General features: G+C 43.2%; 1 protein-coding gene across 5 annotated transcripts in view; it reads right to left on the reverse strand.

The window, feature by feature from the left end:
- The window catches only part of TNFRSF13B (TNF receptor superfamily member 13B), a 31,459-nt gene that overhangs the window by 5,337 nt on the left and 7,675 nt on the right, over positions 1 to 18,447 (reverse strand). For 2 of the 5 annotated variants that reach the window (XM_015118722.3, XM_077970454.1), the window contains 2 exons: positions 7,560 to 7,697; positions 3,255 to 3,500 (listed from right to left, as the gene is read on the reverse strand). In XM_015118722.3, the coding sequence (XP_014974208.2) occupies positions 3,255 to 3,500; positions 7,560 to 7,697 (384 nt within the window). Of the gene's footprint in view, positions 1 to 3,254; positions 3,501 to 7,559; positions 7,698 to 16,607; positions 17,054 to 18,447 lie in introns of those variants that run through there. The other 3 variants (XM_077970456.1, XM_077970457.1, XM_015118723.3) reach the window with 3 other exon arrangements.

The raw sequence follows: 18,447 nt of genomic DNA on the forward strand, positions 1-18,447 counted from the left end.
TCAGCGAGTCACTCCAAATTTGAGACTGTCTCTCGATCTGTGAGGTGGGTAGGAATGACCCACAGGGAAATCTATTACATCAGAGATGGGCAATGTTCCAGGTTTGCCGGAAGTTTCAAATGCATCACTGGATGCAGGGAAGGAATGCAGGTGGCCAGACACCAGGGGGGCAGGCATGGCCACTTGCATCGGTGGCTGGGCTCTTCAGCCCCTCTGTATCCACACCCCCTCCATGTGAATCTGCACTTCCCCTCAGAAGAGGCTGTGCTAGATTAAAAATGGCCTTGAATTCACCATGACTACAAGTTTCCCCCCACCCCCCGCTTGCTCCTTCCACCAAGAGGTGGTGTCTGTTTCCCCTCTCCTGAATCTGCTGGCACTGTGAATGGAAAGAAATGCAGTGGTGGTGATGAAATGCAAGTTCCCAGCCTAGGTGGCAAGAGGCCTGTGTGCTCCTGTCTGCTGCAGTCCTGTATCATCATGAGATGGATGCACCTGGGCAGCCCACTGGTCCCAGGACGGGGATGAGAGGCACATGGAGCAGAGCCAGCCTGGCATAGCTGAGCCCAGCCAAATCCCTGACTCTGGAGGAAGCCCACACCTCCACATTTGGGGATGGCTTGTTAGGCAGCAGCAGCTAACTGGCAGGAGAGCAGGAGATGCCAGGCTAAGCAGGGACAACGGGGTGCTGGGCAACCTCCATCACCAGGCACACAGGCTCTGCCCATGGGACCTTGGCCCTGGGGACTGGCCTCATGGAAATGAGGTTATCACAGAAAAGTCACTGCAAAGGAAAGGAACCAATCAGCCTCGAGAAGAACAGGCCTGCTGTCTCTCTAGGACAGGCTGAGAGCAGGGCAAACTCCATCACTAGTGTTTATGGATCCACACAGCATCCCTCTTCCGTCCTTTCTGATGCCACAGAGCAGGGCAGGTGCACCAAGAGGTGGTTGCTGGGAGGACTAATTAGATCATTTCTGATGCCTGGCACTTAGCAGATGCCCAGCTCAACAGGACCCTTCTTCCCATGTCCAAAGTGGCCATCTCCAGCCATAAGTTTTTTCATTTTCTTTCTTTATTTTTTATTATTTTTATTTATTTATTTATTTATTTATTTTTTTTTTTTTTTTTTTTTTTTTTGAGACACAGTCTCACTCTGTCCCTCAGGCTGGAGTGCAGTGGCACGATCTTGGCTCACTGCAACCTTCACCTCTTGGGTTCAAACATTTCTCCTGCCTCAGCCTCCCAAGTAGCTGGGACTACAGGTGTGCACCGCCACATCCCACTAATTTTTGTATTTTTGGTAGAGATAGGGTTTCCCCTTGTTGATCAGGCTGGTCTTGAACTCCTGACCACAAGTGATCCGCCTGCCTCTGCCTCCCAAAGTGGTAGGATTATAGGTATGAGTCACCATGCCCAGCCTTTTCTTTGTACAATTTTTTTTCCCTCTGGCAATGGCTAATGAACCACAAAAACTTTTTTAATAATACCTTTCCCTTCTCATTCTTAGGAAGCCTCTTTTGCCTCTAAATGGAATCTGACGGATTCACAGTCAGATTCTACCAGAAGCACAAAGAAGAGCTGGTACAAATTTTACTGAAACTATTCCAAAAAATCAAGGAGGGATTCTTTTAACTCATTCTGGAAAGCCAGCTTCACTCTGGTTCCAAAACCTGGCAAAGACACAACGAAAAAAAAGAAAACTACAGGCCAATATCCCTGAGGAACATAGATGCAAGATGCAATTAGAGATTTAAATGTAAGACCCTAAACTATAAGAATCTTAGAGAAATCCTGGAAAATACCAACCTGGACATTGGCCCTGGGAACGAATTTATGACTAAGTCCTCAAAAGCAATTGCAACAAAAACAAAAGTTGACAAGTGGGACCTAATTAAACGCAAGAGCTTCTGCACTGCAAAATAAACTATCAGTGTAAACAGGCAACCTATAGAATGGGAGAAAATGTTTGCAAACTATGCACCCAACAAAAGTTTAATATCCATAATCTATGAGGAAGTTAAACAATTCAAAAATCAAACAACAACCACATTAAAAAGTGGGCAAAAGACATGAACAGACACTTTTCAAAAGAAGACATGCAAGCAGCCAAGAAACATGAAAAAATGCTCAACATCACTGATCATCAGAGAAATGCAAATGAAAACCACAATGAGGGACCATCTCACACCAGTAAGAATAGCTATTGTTAGAAAGTCAAAAAACAACAGATGATGGTGAGGCTACAGAGAAAAGGGAACACTTATACACTGTTGGTGGAATGTAAATTAGTTCAGCCACTGTAGAAAGCAGTTTGGAGATTTCTCAGAGAACTTAAAACAGAGTTACCATTCAGCACAGCCATCCCATTACTGGGTATATATCCAAAGGAAAATAAACCATTCTGCCAAAAAGACACAGACACACGTGTGTTCATCACAGCACTATTCACAATAGCAAAGACATGGAATCAGTCTAGGTGCCCATCAATGGTGGATTGGATAAAGAAAATGTGGTACATATACACAATGAAATACTACACAGCCACAAAGAGAAAAAAAATCATGTTTTTTGCAGCAACATGCATGCAGCGGAGACCATTATCCTAAGTGAATTAACGCAGAAACAGAAAATACCACATGTTCTCACTTAAAAGTGAAATGTTAAGCACTGCATACAGATGGACATAAAGACAGGAACAACAGACACTGTGGCCTACTAGAAGGGGGAGGTAGGGAGGGGGTAAGGGCTGAAAAACTACCTACTGGGTGCTATGCTCACCACCTGGGTGACAAGACCATTTGTACCCCAAACCTCAGCATCAAGCAACATACCCATGTAACAAACCAATACATGTACCCCCAGATCTAAAATAAAAGTTAAATTATCAATAAAATAATAATAGAAATAAATGGAGTCTGCAGCATTGGTGGAGGGCAGGTGGTGGCTCTGCTCAGGTGCTCACACAGGTGGGTCTGCTGCTTACTCATGCTTGTGCTTTGAGAACTGGCGCAGCTTCAGCAGCCCCCAGTACAAGGCTCTTCCTCACATGGCAGGTCCTTTCTCCTGCTTTCTTCTTGTCCACAGACTTCTGGCAATGTTGTGTACATTGTTTTTTTAATCCTGGGATGATCTCCCTGGCTTCTGCCCATTTGCCTGTGCATAGTTGACTCTCCTGTTCTAGGCCTGGCATCAGGCCTCCTACCCTTTCTGACCCTGCGTGACACCATACAGATTCACCTGGGGTGGCTTACCTGGACTTGCTTCTGAGCCTCTGTGCTCTGATCCTTGGTACCTTCCCGAGTTGTCTGAATTGTTTTCAACTTCTCCACTCCGCTGTCTCCTGAGCTCTGGTGGGAGGTTCACTGGGCTCCTGAGCTTGTTCTCACAGAAGTATGCACATTGCTTAGGGTGCTGTCCACAGATGGAGGCACAGCTGATGCAGTCCCTCAGGAGATGGTCATAGAACCTGCCTTGCTCCTTGCGGCAGTTGAGTGACCCTGGGAGACAGAAATGCGTAATACTGCTGGGTAACAGACTAGCAGGAGTTGTAGGTTTGACCACAAAAGACATCAAAGTTAAAAAAAAAAATTACGGTAAAATTCCAGCAAGCAATTCCAGAGTAAGGCAAGTACTTTTACAATATACACATTGAAGACTGTGCATTGTCCTCTAAGTACTATTTTAGCTGCGTTGCATTTTGATGTGTATTATTTTTCCTCTACCTAGTTCAAAATGTACTTATTTTTCATTATTATTTCTTCTTTGACCAATGGGTTATTTACAAGTGCATTTCTTAGTTTCCAAACATATGAAGATTTTCTGTTATCATTTAAAATTGAGATCTAGATTACATTGTTACATAAGACCTTTACTTGCATTTTTCAAGCCTCATCAAGGAGAAATGTATTTCAAATTATTTCAAATATTTTGATTATCAAGTATTTCAAATTATTTCAAATATTCAAATAATTTGAAATATATTTCAAATTATTTCAAATGTATTTCAAAATATTTCAATAAGGAATAAAGGGGAAAGGCCAGAATCCTCTTTGGCAAGTTTGGGCAGGGGGCTGGAAGGAAGGTGGAAAAGTTCACATGAATAGTGTTTCTTCTCTCTTACTACTAAATAAGAATTACAGCAGCTTACACAAGTATCAGTGCCAAGGCACAGAAGCCAAGGAAACTGAAGCCCAATCATACTTGCCTTAAGAGAGCACAGTGGACTCAACTTTGAATGCATAAATAAATCTATTTGGAACAATCAATTATCTTATCTAAAGCCTCAGAATATTTCTTTCTAATTTTTTTTTTCCTTGAGATGGAGTTTCGCTCTTGCTGCCCAGTGGAGTGCAGTGGCACGATCTCAGCTCATTGCAACCTCTGCCTCCCAGGTTCAAGAAATTCTCTTGGCTGGGCGCGGTGGCTCAAGCCTGTAATCCCAGCACTTTGGGAGGCCGAGACGGGCGGATCACGAGGTCAGGAGATCGAGACCATCCTGGCTAACCCGGTGAAACCCCGTCTCTACTAAAAAAATACAAAAAACTAGCTGGGCGAGGTGGCGGGCGCCTGTAGTCCCAGCTACTCGGGAGGCTGAGGCAGGAGAATGGCGTGAACCAGAAAGGCGGAGCTTGCAGTGAGCTGAGATCCGGCCACTGCACTCCAGTTTGGGCGACAGAGTGAGACTCCATCTCAAAAAAAAAAAAAAAAAAAAAGAAATTCTCTTGCCTCAGCCTCCTGAGTAGTAGCTGGGATTACAGGCGACCATCACAACACCCGGCTAATTTTTGTATTTTTTTTTTTTTTTTTTTTGAGACGGAGTCTCACGCTGTCGCCCAGGCTGGAGTGCAGTGGCGCGATCTTGGCTCACTGCAAGCTCCGCCTCCCGGGTTCCCGCCATTCTCCTGCCTCAGCCTCCTGAGTAGCTGGGACTACAGGCGCCCGCCACCGCGCCCGGCTAATTTTTTGTATTTTTAGTAGAGATGGGGTTTCACTGTGGTCTCGATCTCCTGACCTTGTGATCCGCCCGCCTCGGCCTCCCAAAGTGCTGGGATTACAGGCTTGAGCCACCGCGCCCGGCCTAATTTTTGTATTTTTAGTAGAGATGGGGTTTCGCCATGTTGGCCAGGCTGGTCGTGAACTCCTGACCTCAGGTGATCTGCCTGCCTCGGCCTCCCAAAGTACTGGGATTACAGGCGGCATGAACCACCGCACCTGTCTAGCCTCAGAATATTTCTACATGAAAGTTTTTACGTGAAAAAGGCAAGTTTCGTTTGTCTTTAGAATAAGGTATTTATGTGAAAATGTGGCTCACACATATATTTTAAGGACACATTTCAGAGGCAGTGCAGGATAGTGGATAAGAACCCAAATTTCAGAACCAAATTTCAATTGGGGTCATCCCCGGCTATACCACTTGCAGGCAGTGTGGTCTCAGCCTTTCCATGCCTCAGTTTCCTCATTTCCAACATAGGGAAAATAACAGTACTAACTTCTTCTTAGGGTTGGTGGCAGAGTTGTAGGACCCAACACAGTGCCTGGCTCATACTAAATGCTCACTTAATGGAAGGCTTGAGTAGAATATTCATTTGAGCCTCTTCACAAAGCAAACACACACCCGTTCTTGTGTCTTTGACAGAGTAAAGGAAGGAACTAAAAGATCACAGAATTGGGACCTTGGGGAAAACTCAGATGGCCCACATGGGGCCAGTGACCTCCCCTGTTCTGGCCCTGCCCTATGCCCAGGGCTCCCCTGAACCGCACCAAAACTGACACCTCCACTCGGTGTCACACAGGGTTAGTCCAGCATTGGTGTCCTTGGGGCTTTCTGTGACCTCTTCCCCTGTTGCAGGTGGTGCCTGAGCACCCCAGACCACTGACCCTCCCTGCCTGACCTCACACCCTGTCCCGCCACCCCACCCCAGGACTCGGTCCTCCCTACTGTGTTTCCCACCTCTGCACCTCTGCGCATACTGCCCTCTTTTCCAGACATCCATCTGATTTCCCCATTCTGTGGCCTCTTAACAATCTGCCTCTGATGATGCTTCCTGTAGGGACACCTCCCCACCCTGCAGCCCTTCAGCTGAAAGTGGTCTCTCCCAACTGCAGCTTTCTAACTTGACACATAGTCATTTCTCCCATTAGATGACACTGTCTTTCAAGGGCCATGCCAGATTCCTGTTTCCATGGGGCTGGAGCACTCCATCTATGTTTGTGGGATGAACCAATGAATATTCTAATTCATTAATGGGTAGTGGTTCAGTCATGATTTAGGAGTGGGAGTCCTGGGTTCAAACCAGGATGTCGCTGTGACATCTCCAGTTTTAAACTGGGTGATCTTGGGTAAGTCACTCATCCTCTCTGAGTTCTCCTCAACAAGTATTCATGAAGGACTTACTATGTGTCAGGCACTGTGTTAGGCTCAAGTCAGACATGGTTCCTCCCCCCAGGGAGCTCCCAGCCTAGTGGTTGAGTCAGACATAAAACACATACACACGAAAGAACAAAACAGCAAATCGTGGTAAGTTCTATCAAGGAAAAGGACAGGTTATGAAAAAGAACAGCAAGCAATGAATAGTTTTCAAGACAATCAGGGAAAACTGAATATGGCCTGAGTATTAGATGATGTCAATAAAGTACTGCTGGTAGTGATAGGATATTTGGGTTATGTTTTACAGGTCTTCGTGGTCCAGTATCTGCAGGTAAAATTATATGAGATCTTGGCTGTGCTTTAAAATACACAAGGCAGGCTGGGCGCAGTGGCTCACATCTATAATCCCAGCACTTTGGGAGGCTGAGGTGGGTGGATCACCTAAGGTCACATGGAGAAACCCCATCTCCACTAAAAATACAAAATTAGCTGGGCATGGTGGCACATGCCTGTAATCCCAGCTACTCGGGAGGCTGAGGAGGGAGAATCACTTGAACCCGGGAGGTGGAGGTTGCAGTGAGCGGAGATCGCACCATAGCCCTCCAGCCTGAGCAAAAAGAGCAAAACTTCATCTCAAAAAAAATAAAAAATAAAAAATAAATTAAATTAAATTAAATTCACTAGCCAGAAAAATTGGTTGGGAAAGTACAAGGCAGAATTTAAACAATTTGTGAAGCTGGTGATGGGTGCAGAGGGCGTCATTGTGCTATCCTGTCTATGTACATGTGTGATAAGTTCTGTAATAAAAAGTTTCAAAAGAATGTAACAACAGACAGTGACAGGGGAGGGCCTAGTTCTACTGGGTGATCAGAGGAGACCCCTGATGTTTGGGCTGAGACCTGAACGTTGAGTAGGAGGGAGCTGAGGGAAGATGATAGAGGGAATGCATTCCAGGCAGTGGGAACAGCATGTGCAAAGGACCTGAGACAGGAAAGAATGTACTATGTTTGAGACACTGAAAGAAAGTTGTATGACCAAAGCAGGAAGGTGGAGAGGTAAGAGGTGCTGCACTGTACATCTCCTCCTGCCACCCTTTCCTCAGCCACCTGACTGTGGGGCCAGAGGGTGCTCTAGGGAAGAAGGAGGAGGGTGATTGCACTGTCCCCTGGGCTCAGACCCCAGAACTCACTGCAGAAGGTTGCACAGGTGCGCTGGCTCTGATGGTTGCAAATGGCTTTGCAGGACATGCAGGTGCCCAGCAGGGGATCCCAGTACTGCTCTTCGGGGCAGGATCTCATAGCCACCCCTGTCCACAGGCCCTGTGGAGCTGAGAGACCAGGAGAATGAGGGCAGCTGGCAGGCGGCCACAGCCCAGCCTCTTGTCCCTGACGGGAACCCAGACAGCCTCTCCTGCCCACATTCCCACAGACAACCTTTCTGTCTCAGGAGCAGACAGGGCAGACAACCCCCACTGCACTTGCTGGAGGCCTGGGGCAGCCACCTCCCCTCTCCAGCCTCAGTTTCCCCATCTGCACCTGGTTGTTTTCAGGACCACTGCTCTCTGACATGAGCAGTACCCTGCTGGGCCCTAATCCCTGCCCTCCTTAATGTGTCATGCCTCTCCCTGCCACAGGGTCTTTGCACATACTATTCCCTCACATGACGTGCCCTTCTCCCCAGCCCCTGCCCCTCAGCTGCTTATTCCTTCTCAGGCTTATTCCTTCTCAGACTGAGACCTCTGTCTAAACCTGATCTCCCAGGGAAGGCTTTCTGACTCGCCCCCAGACTAGGACGCAGTCCTTCGTCCACTCACTCGCACAGCCCTTTACTTGTTGCTGTGGCCACTTTCCTTATTTGATGCTGGCTCCTACACTAACTGTGAGCACCATCTGGCAGGGGCTGTGCCTAATTTTTCTTGTTAATTGCTGAGTCCTCAGAACCTAGACAATACTTCGGACATAGTACGTGCTCATGAAATGAATGATTAATTAAAAGCAGACCAAGTCAGTGCCTAGCACACAGCAAGAACCAAGAAATGTCAATTTCCTTTCCATTTTCTTTTTTAACTGAAGTATGAAACAACCACAATGATGTGTGTGTGTGTAAAGTGTGCAAAAAGTGGAAGAATACAGCTTGGTGACATTTGATGTATGTATGCACCTGTGTCATTATAGCCCACATTGAGATGTAGAATATTTCCTGCACCCCTGAAGACTCCCTGGGGTCCCCTCCCACCCAATGCCCACTTCTAGAGGCAGCTACTGTTCTGTTGTTAGCCCCATAGGCTAATATTGCCCCTTCTGGAACTTCCATGTCTGGTTTTGTCCCCCCACGTGGTGCCTGAGACTCATCCATGTGGGTGCTCTCTGTGTGTCTGGTTTTGTGTTACTGTGAGTCTTCCACTGTGTGCAAGCATCACCTTCTCTACCCTTTCCTGATTTCATGACATTTGCTTCCCCCAATAACTTCTCCTTAAAAATGTTTAAAAGCGGCCGGGCAAGGTGGCTCATGCCTGTAATCCCAGCACTTTGGGAGGCCGAGGCGGGCGGATCACGACATCAGGAGATCGAGACCATCCTGGCTAACATGGTGAAACCCTGTCTTTACTAAAAATAATAATAATAATATGAAAAATTAGCCGGGTGTGGTAGCAGGCACCTGTAGTCCCAGCTACTCGGGAGACTGAGGCAGAATGGCGTGAACCCAGGAGGCAGAGCTTGCAGGAAGCCGAGATCACGCCACTGCGCTCCAGCCTGGGTGACAGAGCGAGACTCTGTCTCAAAAAAAAAAAAAAAAAAAAAAAAAGTTTAAAAGCATTTTGCAAGACATGTATTTGTTCTTTTTTTTTTTTTTTAAACCTTCTTGAGAACAAGCAGGCTACCCATAAAACTCTGTTAGTTACAAAGTCCCGACATCTCAAAAGCAATCCTGGGATGTGAGGAGTGACAAGGAGGAAAGCAGTAGAGTGGCAAGCTCTGGGAATCTGTGCCTCCTGCTAAACGACTACAGAGCTGCCAGCCACTATCTGAAGTCACTATTTGGGAATTCTAGAGTTGTCCAGGGGAGAGCTTGATGGTAAATTTTAGGAATGTCAGCCTATCACATGGTAGTGGCTACTATTCCACAGCAGTGCCGCTTGCTGGAGCCAGGATAAGCAAGAAGGACCCTTGTCCTCCAAATATTAGGGTTGTGGGTTCTGATTGCTGATGACCGCCTGTGACCACTGAGGGGCCAGCCCAAAGGACATTGTTTCAACCCCCAAAGACTGAAGTGGCTTCCAGAGGATTTAAAGAGAAAGTATCCTTCTCTGGTCTGGGAGCCAAGCATTTAAGGAAATCTTTGTCAGGTCACTAGTTGACTGCAGAGATAAAAGAACAGAAACTTCAGTGACTACACACAACAAGGAATACATACTGTGCAAAAATAGAAATTAAAGTTGGGAAAAAACAAAGCTCAAAACTGAAAGTTTGGAAAAGTCGCAAACAGATAGCTTCAGCCCTTAAAAGGCAAGGTTCAGAATCCTTGAGGAGTTTGGTAAAGTTAGATTTCCAGTCACCACAACACAACACTCAAAATGTCCAGGTCTCAAAAAAAAATTACAAAGCATACAAAGCAGCAGCAGTTTTGCCACATTTACAGGAAATACAGACTCTGACAGAAACCATTTTCAGGAAAGTCTATATATTGGTATTACTAGTCAAATGTGTGAAATCAAGATTTGTGCTAAGTATGTTCAATGAGCTTAAGGAAACCATAGACAAAGAACTAACGGAAGTCAGGAAAATGTTGTATGAACACAATGAGTGCGTGGTAAAGAGACAGAAGTGGTAAAAAAGGAACCAAAACTTGGAAAGCAACCAAAATGTCCTTCAGTCCGTAAATGTATGAATCAAGTGTGGTATATTCAAACAATGGACTGTTATTCAATACTTAAAAATGAGCTATCAGGGCATTAACAGACATGGAGTAACCTTAAATGCATATTACTAAGTGAGAGAAACAAAGCTAAAAAGTCTACTGTATGATTTCAACTCCATGACATTCTGGAAAAGTCAAAAACTATGGAGACAATAAAAAGATCAGTGATTCCCAGGGGTTGGAGGACAGGAGGGATGAGTAGGTGGAGCACAGAGGATTTTTAGGGCAGTGAAGCTACTCTGTAAGCTACTCCAATGGTGGACACATGTCCATGTACATTTGTTCAAAGCCATGTACCACACTGAGAGTGAACCCCAACATAAACTTCAGACTTCAAATGATAATGATGTGTCAGTATAAGCTCACTGATTGTAACAAATGCACCATCTGGTTTAGGATGTTGATAGTTGAGGAGACTGTGCCGGGGGATGTGGACAGGGATGTGGGAACTCTCTGTGCTTTTGCTAAATTTTTCCATGAGCCTAAAAATGCTCTAAAAGTAGTTTAAAAAATATACAGAAGTTCTGGAATGGAAAAGTCCAAAAAGTGAAATACGAACCTTAATGGACGGGGTTTATCAGCAAATTTAAGCAAGCAGAAAAAGGGATCGGTGAACTTTTAAGTTTATCTTTAGAGAAAACAATTGAAGTAATTGTCTGTGTAACAAGAATGAAAAAAGATTGAGGAAAATTGAACAGAGCCAAATGTACTAACATAGGCTCATAGAAGTTACAGAAGGAGAAGAGACAAAACGGCAGAAAAAGTATTTGAAGGAATAATGGCCCCAGACATCCCAAATCTGAAAAAACATGTGAATATACTCATTCAGGAATCTCAATAAATTTGATGCATGAAAACCTCAAAGAAACCCACACCAAGACATATTACAATAAAATTGAGGAAACCCAAGGCCAGACAGAATTGCGAAGGCAGCAAGAGAGAAGCAACTTCTTGTGTACAAAGGATCCTCAATACGGTAACAGCTGATTTCTCCTAAGAAACCAGCCAGAAGGTAGTGTAATGATATATTTAAAGTCCTGAAAGAAAACAATAAGCTGTCAACCAGGAATTGTATATGCTTTTAAATCACCTTTCAATAATGAAGGAGAAATTAAGACATTTCCAGATAAACAAAATCTGAGGACTGCACTACAAGAAATGCTAAAGGGAGTCTTTCATGCTGAAATAAAAGTACTCTCGATGGTACCTTGAAGCCATAAGAAAAAGTGAAGTAAATATAAAGGTAAATAAATAAATATAAAAGCTAGAATTATTTTACATTTGCATGGTTTGTAATTCCTACTTTTTTCCTATATGATTTAATAGGTAATGAGTAAAACAGTGATTACAAACCTATGTTAGTGACAATAGAATGTACAAAGATGCAATATGTGACAATAACAATATAAAGGGAAAGGCAGAGAAATATAGGAACAAAGCTCTTATGACCCACTGAAACGAAGTTGATATTATTCAAACTAGGGTGTCATAAGTTTAAGATATTAATTGTAATCCCCAATAACTAAAATATGTATAGAAAAAGAAAGAAAAGGGGACTCAAAGTGGCCCACTACAAAAAAAATCAACAAAATACAAAAATGAAGTAATTGAAGAAACAAAAACATATAAGACATACATAAAACAAATATATAAATGACTGAAGTAAATCTTTATCAGTAATCATGTTAAATGTAAATGAACTAAACTCTGCTAGTAAAAACAAAATTGGGCCGGGCGCAGTGGCTGACGCCTGTAATCCCAGCACTTTGGGAGGTTGAGGGGGGTGGATCACAAGGTCAGGAGATCAAGACCATCCTGGCTAACACGGTGAAACCCCGTCTCTACTAAAAATACAAAAACAAAATTAGCCAGGCGTGGTGGCGGTCGCCTGTAGTCCCAGCTACTCAGGAGGCTGAGGCCGGAGAATGACGTGAACCCGGGAGGCGGAGCTTGCAGTGAGCCGAGATTGCGCCACTGCACTCCAGCCTGGGCGACAGAGCGAGACTCCATCTCAAAAAAAAAAAAAATTGGCAGATTGGATTTAAAAACCCACAGGCTTTATGTATATTCTGTGTATAAGAGACTTATTTTAGATTAAAAAAAAATAATACAAAGCCAGAATTACTTTACATTTTGCATGGTTTGTAACTCCAATTTTTTTCCTATATGATTTAATAGACAATGAGTAAAATAGTGGTAAAATAGAAGTTGAAAGTAAAAGAATGGGAAAAGGTATTTCATGAAAATAGTAACCAGAAGAGAGCTGGGGCAGCTATACTACTGTCGGACAAAACAGACTTTAAATCACAAAAAGTTTACAAAAGACAAAGGACAATATATATTAATAAAGGGGATACAGCATAAAGATGTAACAATTATAAATATACACACCTAATGACAGGATTCCAAAATATATGGAACAAAAATTGACGGAATTGAACGGAGAAATAGATAGTCCTACACTAATATTGGGATATTTCAGTACCTCACTTTCAGTAATAAGACAGAACAACTAGACAGATTAAATAAGAAAATAGAGGACATCAAGAACACTATAAACCAATTAGACATCACGGACATATAGACAATGCTCAATGCAACAACAGCAGAATACACATTCTTTTCAAGTGCACATGGAACATTCTCCAGGATAGACCTTATGTTCAGCCACAAAACAATGCTAAAATTTAAAAACTTTTAATTTTTTAAAACTAAAATTATTCAAAGTTTCTTTTCTGATCATAATGGTATAAACCTACAGATCAATAGCAGAAGGAAAACTGGAAAATTCACAAATATGTGTAAATTAAACAACACACTCTTCAACAACAAATTGGTCGAAGAAGAAATGACAAGGGAAATTATAAAATATCTTGAGACAAATGAAAATGAAAATACAACATACCAAAAGTTGTGAAATACAACAAAAGCAATGCAAAGAGGGAAAATAATGCAAATACATACACTGAAAAAGAAGAATCATAACCTGATCATGACTAAATCATAACCTAATTATATACCTTGAGGAAATAAAAATAGAAGAACAAACCAAATCTAAAAACAGCATAAGGAAAGAAATAATGAAGACTAGAGCAGAGATCAATAACAGAGAATGAAAAAACAGTAGAGAAAATCAACAAAACAAAAGCTGGCTCTTTGCAAAGATCAACAAAATTGACAAACCTTTAGGTAGATTGACTATGAAAAAGAGAGATGACTCATATTATTAAAATCAGAAATGACATTAAGAACTTTATTACTTATTTTACAGAAATAAAAAGGATTATAAAAGAATGCTATGCACAATGGTACACCAAATTTGATAACATAGATAAAAATGGACATATTCTTAGAAACACACAGTCTACCAAAACTGACAAATGAAGAAATAGAAAATGTGGATACACTTATAACAAGATTGAATCAGTAATCAGAAACCTATCAGTGACAAGCTCAGGACAAGATTGCTTTTGAATTCTACCAAAACATTTAAAAAGGAATGAACACCAATTCTTCTGAAACTCTTCCCAAAAATCAAAGAGGAAAGAACACTTCCTAACTCATTCACGAGGTCAGGATTACACTAATACAAAATCACAATAAAGATGTCACAAGGAGAGAAAATTACACACCAATATGCCTTATGTATGCAAATTGAACTCAATGGCACATTAAAAGTTTATTCACCATAACCAAGTGGGATTTATTTCTGGAGTGCAATGGTAGTTCAACATACATTTTATCAACTAGTAAAATGCACCACACTAAAGAAATGAATAGTAAAACTAAATGATCATCTCAATTGATGCAGAAAAAGTGCTTGACTAAATCCAAATTTTTTTAATGATAAAAACACTCAAGAAACTAGGAATACAAAGTAACTTTCCTATCATGATAAAGGCCATATTTGAGAATCCCACATTCTCAATGGTGAAAGAGAAAGCTTTCCCCTAAGATCAGAGCAAGGCCAGGATACACATATTTGCCACTTCTCTTCAACATAGCACCAGGAGCACTAGCCAGAGCACTTAGACAAGAAAAAGAAATAAAAGTATCCACAGTGGAAAGGAGAGCATAAGATTATCTCTTATCACAGGTAACCCAATGTTATATGTAGAAAACCCTAACAATTCTATTCAGTGGGGAAAAGGACAGTCTTCCACAAATGATACTGGAAAAATTTGATAATCACATACAAGAGAATGAAGTTGAATGCTTCCCTAACACCACATACAAAAAATAACTCAAAACGGACTAAGGGCTAAAACTATAAAACTTTCGGAAGAAAACATAGCGGGAAATCTCCATGCACTAAATTTGACAATGATATCTTGGATACAGCACCAAAGGCATAGGCAATGAAAGGAAAAAACTAGATAAATTGGACTTCATCAAAATTTAAAACTTTTGTGCACCAAAGGACACTATTGAGAGAGTGAAAAGACAACTCACAGGATGGGAGAAAATATCTTCAAATCATATATCTGATGTGGGAGTAATATCCAGAATATATAAAGAACTCCTAAAACTCAACAACAAAAAACCAAACAACTCAAGTCAAAGCTGAGCAAAAGGCTTGAATCAGCATTTCTCCAAATAAAACATTCAAGTGGTCAATAAGCACAAGAAAAGATGCTCAACATCATTAGTCATTAGGGAAATGCAAATCAAAACCACAATAAGATATCATTTCACACCCATTAGGATGGCTATTATTTAAAAATGGAAAATAAGCAGCGTTGGAGACGTGAAGAATGTGGATGTGAAGGCACTGCTCATGGGAATGTATAACAGAGCAACAGCTGTGGAAAAGTCTGGCAGTTCCTTCAAAAGACAAACATAAAACTACCACATGACCCAGTAATTCCACTCCTAAGTAAATATCCAAAAGAACTGAAACAGGGATGCAAACAGGTACTTGTACCCCAACATTCAGAACAGCATATTTGCAACAGCCAAAGGTGGAAACAGTCCAATCATTTATCAGCATATGAATGGATGAAGAAAATATGTTACAGGTACACAGCGGGATACTATGATGATATTAAAATGAATGGAATACTTATACATGCTACAACATGGATAAACTTTGAAGATATTATGCTAAGTGAAATAAGACAGTCATATAGAGAAAAATATTGTACAATTCCCCTTACCTGAGGGAAGTAGAAGAGGCAAATTCATAGAGTTAGAGAGTAAAATAGAGGTTAGCACAGGCAGGCTAATTGATTAATGGGTTCAGAATTTCTGTCTGGGGCTGTAAAAAGGTTTTGGATATAGATAGTGGTGCTTGTGCATGTACGTAGTGCCACTTAATTGAATACGTCATCATGATTAAAATGGTCAAAGTTTCATTATATATATTTTACCAGCAAAAAGTGGAAGTAGAAAGCAGAAAGTAAGCAGAAAATGGAGCAATGCCTTAAAGTTTATGATAGAAAGTTATTTTCAGTCTAGAACATTGTTATCTATCAAGTGCGAGGTAGAATAAAGACTTTCTCAGACATGCAAGATCTTGGAAGCTACTGGAGGACGTGCTCCACTGAATCTGGGGAGCGGACAAAAAAAAATCAGGGGTGGTGAAGAACAGGACCCCTCTCAGCGGAGAGGGGGAGGTGGGCATTCTCGGAATGATGGTGAAGGACTTCCCCAGTGACAGCTGCTTGGAGGTCTAGAGGGTACTCTATTCCAGCTAAAATGGAAGAAGGGTAAACGTCACCAGTGAAAACACAGAAGTGATAGGTAAGTGAGGATGTCTGACCAACTGACAGGGTGGATTTGTCCCAGAGCTGGAGATGAACTACATGCATAGAAAACAGAGGAGTTACCAACTCCAGGGAAACAGAAGACATCACTAAGAAAAGAAAAGTAAGCCAGGTATGGTGGCTCATGCCTGTTATCCAATCACTTTGGGAGGCTGAGGCAGGTGGATCATTTGAGGTCAGGAGTTCGAGACCAGCCTGGCCAATATGGTGAAACCCCGTCTTCACTGAAAATACGAAAATTAGCTGCTTGTGGTGGTGCATGCCTGTAATCTCAGCTACTTGACAAGCTGAGGCAGGAGAATCACTTGAAACCAGGAGACAGAGGTTGCAGTGAGCTAAGATTATGCCACTGCACTCCAGCCTGGGCCACAGAGTGAGACTCGGTCTCCCCCCACAAAAAAAAGAAAGAAAGAAAGAAAAGAAAGGTAATCATGGGACATGAATAGCAGCTCAGCTGTGGGCAATATTTACATTGTCATAAATAAATGAACCATCTGAGTCAATGAATAAGGTGGAGACTTGGAATTATTCCTTCTGTAAAAGAGTTTACTCACTGTGAGAGCCATTAGACCATTGTCAGCGAACAAAGGCAAAAACAGGCTTTCTAGGAGAGAGGAAGGAGAGCCGGGAGAACAGAACTGCAGAGGAGTTGACTTTCTGGGGCAGAGCCGGCAGCCAGCAGGTCTATCTTGACTCCAACTGAACACGCACCCCTACTTCACTGGGGGCCTGGGGAGGGGAGGCTGCATGCACACAGATAGTGACGTCCAAGTTAAGTTCTCACCTCAGAAAGTGGGAAATCAATCCAGAGCGTCTAAAATGGACAAGTCAAGGACCAGCAGAGGGAGTGGACCAGATTCTGAGCCACTTTGGGGATGAGCCTGGGGAAAGCCACGGGGCAGCCCTGCTTGGGAACCCTGGGCTGTGAGTCATGGGGCTGGTACTCCTCGCTGTGTGACCTCGGGCACAACTTCCCCTCTTGGAGACCCAGTGTCCTCCCCTGTAAAATGAGGATGCTGTTGTTACTCACAGAATCACCGCGAGCAGCATATGCATGGCAGGTCCCTAGTACAGTATTGAGCATGATAGTAAAGGCAACCCCCTGAGCTGCTGCCCTTGTTAATATTGCCGCTTCCTGTGATAAGGAGTATTGTACTGGACAAGGCCCACACCTGGATCGAGAAAACAAAACTTTTAGGGGCCAATTCCTGTTTGCGTGGGCCAACTCCATCTTTTCCTCCTTGGTGGGGAGGGTTCTGTGCAGGAGTGAAGGAACAGGGTTGAGGGGAGGGGTCGGCTCCTCGTTCTTGCCCTTTACAATTTCACCAAGAAAACCTGTAGATGTGGCTAGAAGAGAAGGAACAGTAAAAGCTTGGCAGATAGGAGGAATTTCTTATCTAGTTTTTTGTTTTGTTTTGTTTTTGCTTTTTTTTTTTTGAGACAGAGTCTCGCTCTGTCGCCCAGGCTGGCATGCAGTGGCGCCATCTCTGCTCACTGCAAGTTCTGCCTCCCGGATTCATGCCATTCTCCTTTCTCAGCCTCCCGAGTAGCTGGGACTACAGACGCCCGCCACCATGCCTGGCTAATTTTTTTGTATTTTTAGTAGAGACGGGGTTTCACCGTGTTGGCCAGGATGGTCTCGATCTCCTGACCTCGTGATCCACCTGCCTTGGCCTCCCAAAGTGCTGGGATTACAGGCGTGAGCCACAGCACCCGGCCTTTCTCATGCAGTCTTTCAAGCAAACACTGATTGCAAACTAGGGCTGGGGGCTATGAGTTGAGCTCACCAGTGGGGTGGGGACAGGAGAGGATTCCAGCATGCAGAGACAGGGTGTGTGCCCCGATGAGGCTGCAGCCTGAGACCTGAGGGACGTGCATGGGAATGGATGGTGACCTTACAACCTAGCTTCTGCTAACCAGGAAGGAGGAGGAAGAAGAAATGGAGCAGGAAAAGAAGAATGAGGAAGAGGAGGCAGAAGAGGAGAAGAAGGGAAAAAGAAGAGAGATGAAGAAGACAGGGAAGAGAAGGGGAGGAGAAGGAAGGAGGAGGAGGAAAAGATGGCTTTTGGTTTCTGTGAGTTGTATTTTGCAATAGACCACCGTGGGTGCTCCCATCTCCACTCAGAATGAACCTTCAGAGATGTTCAGGGTTGGGAGTCCACCATCCCCATGCTTTTTGTTTGTTTGTTTTTTTCTTTTTTGAGATGGAGTTTCACTCTTGTTCCCCAGGCTGGAGTGCAGTGGTGAGATCTCAGCTCACTGCAACCTCTGCCTCCTGAGTTCAAGCGATTCTCCTGCCTCAGCCTCCCGAGTAGCTGGGATTACAGGTGTGTGCCACCACACCCAGCTAATTTTTGTATTTTTAGTAGATGGGGTTTCGCCATGTTGGTCAGA

Source organism: Macaca mulatta, chromosome 16 (genome assembly GCF_049350105.2).
Source record: "Macaca mulatta isolate MMU2019108-1 chromosome 16, T2T-MMU8v2.0, whole genome shotgun sequence".
NCBI lineage: Eukaryota > Metazoa > Chordata > Mammalia > Primates > Cercopithecidae > Macaca > Macaca mulatta.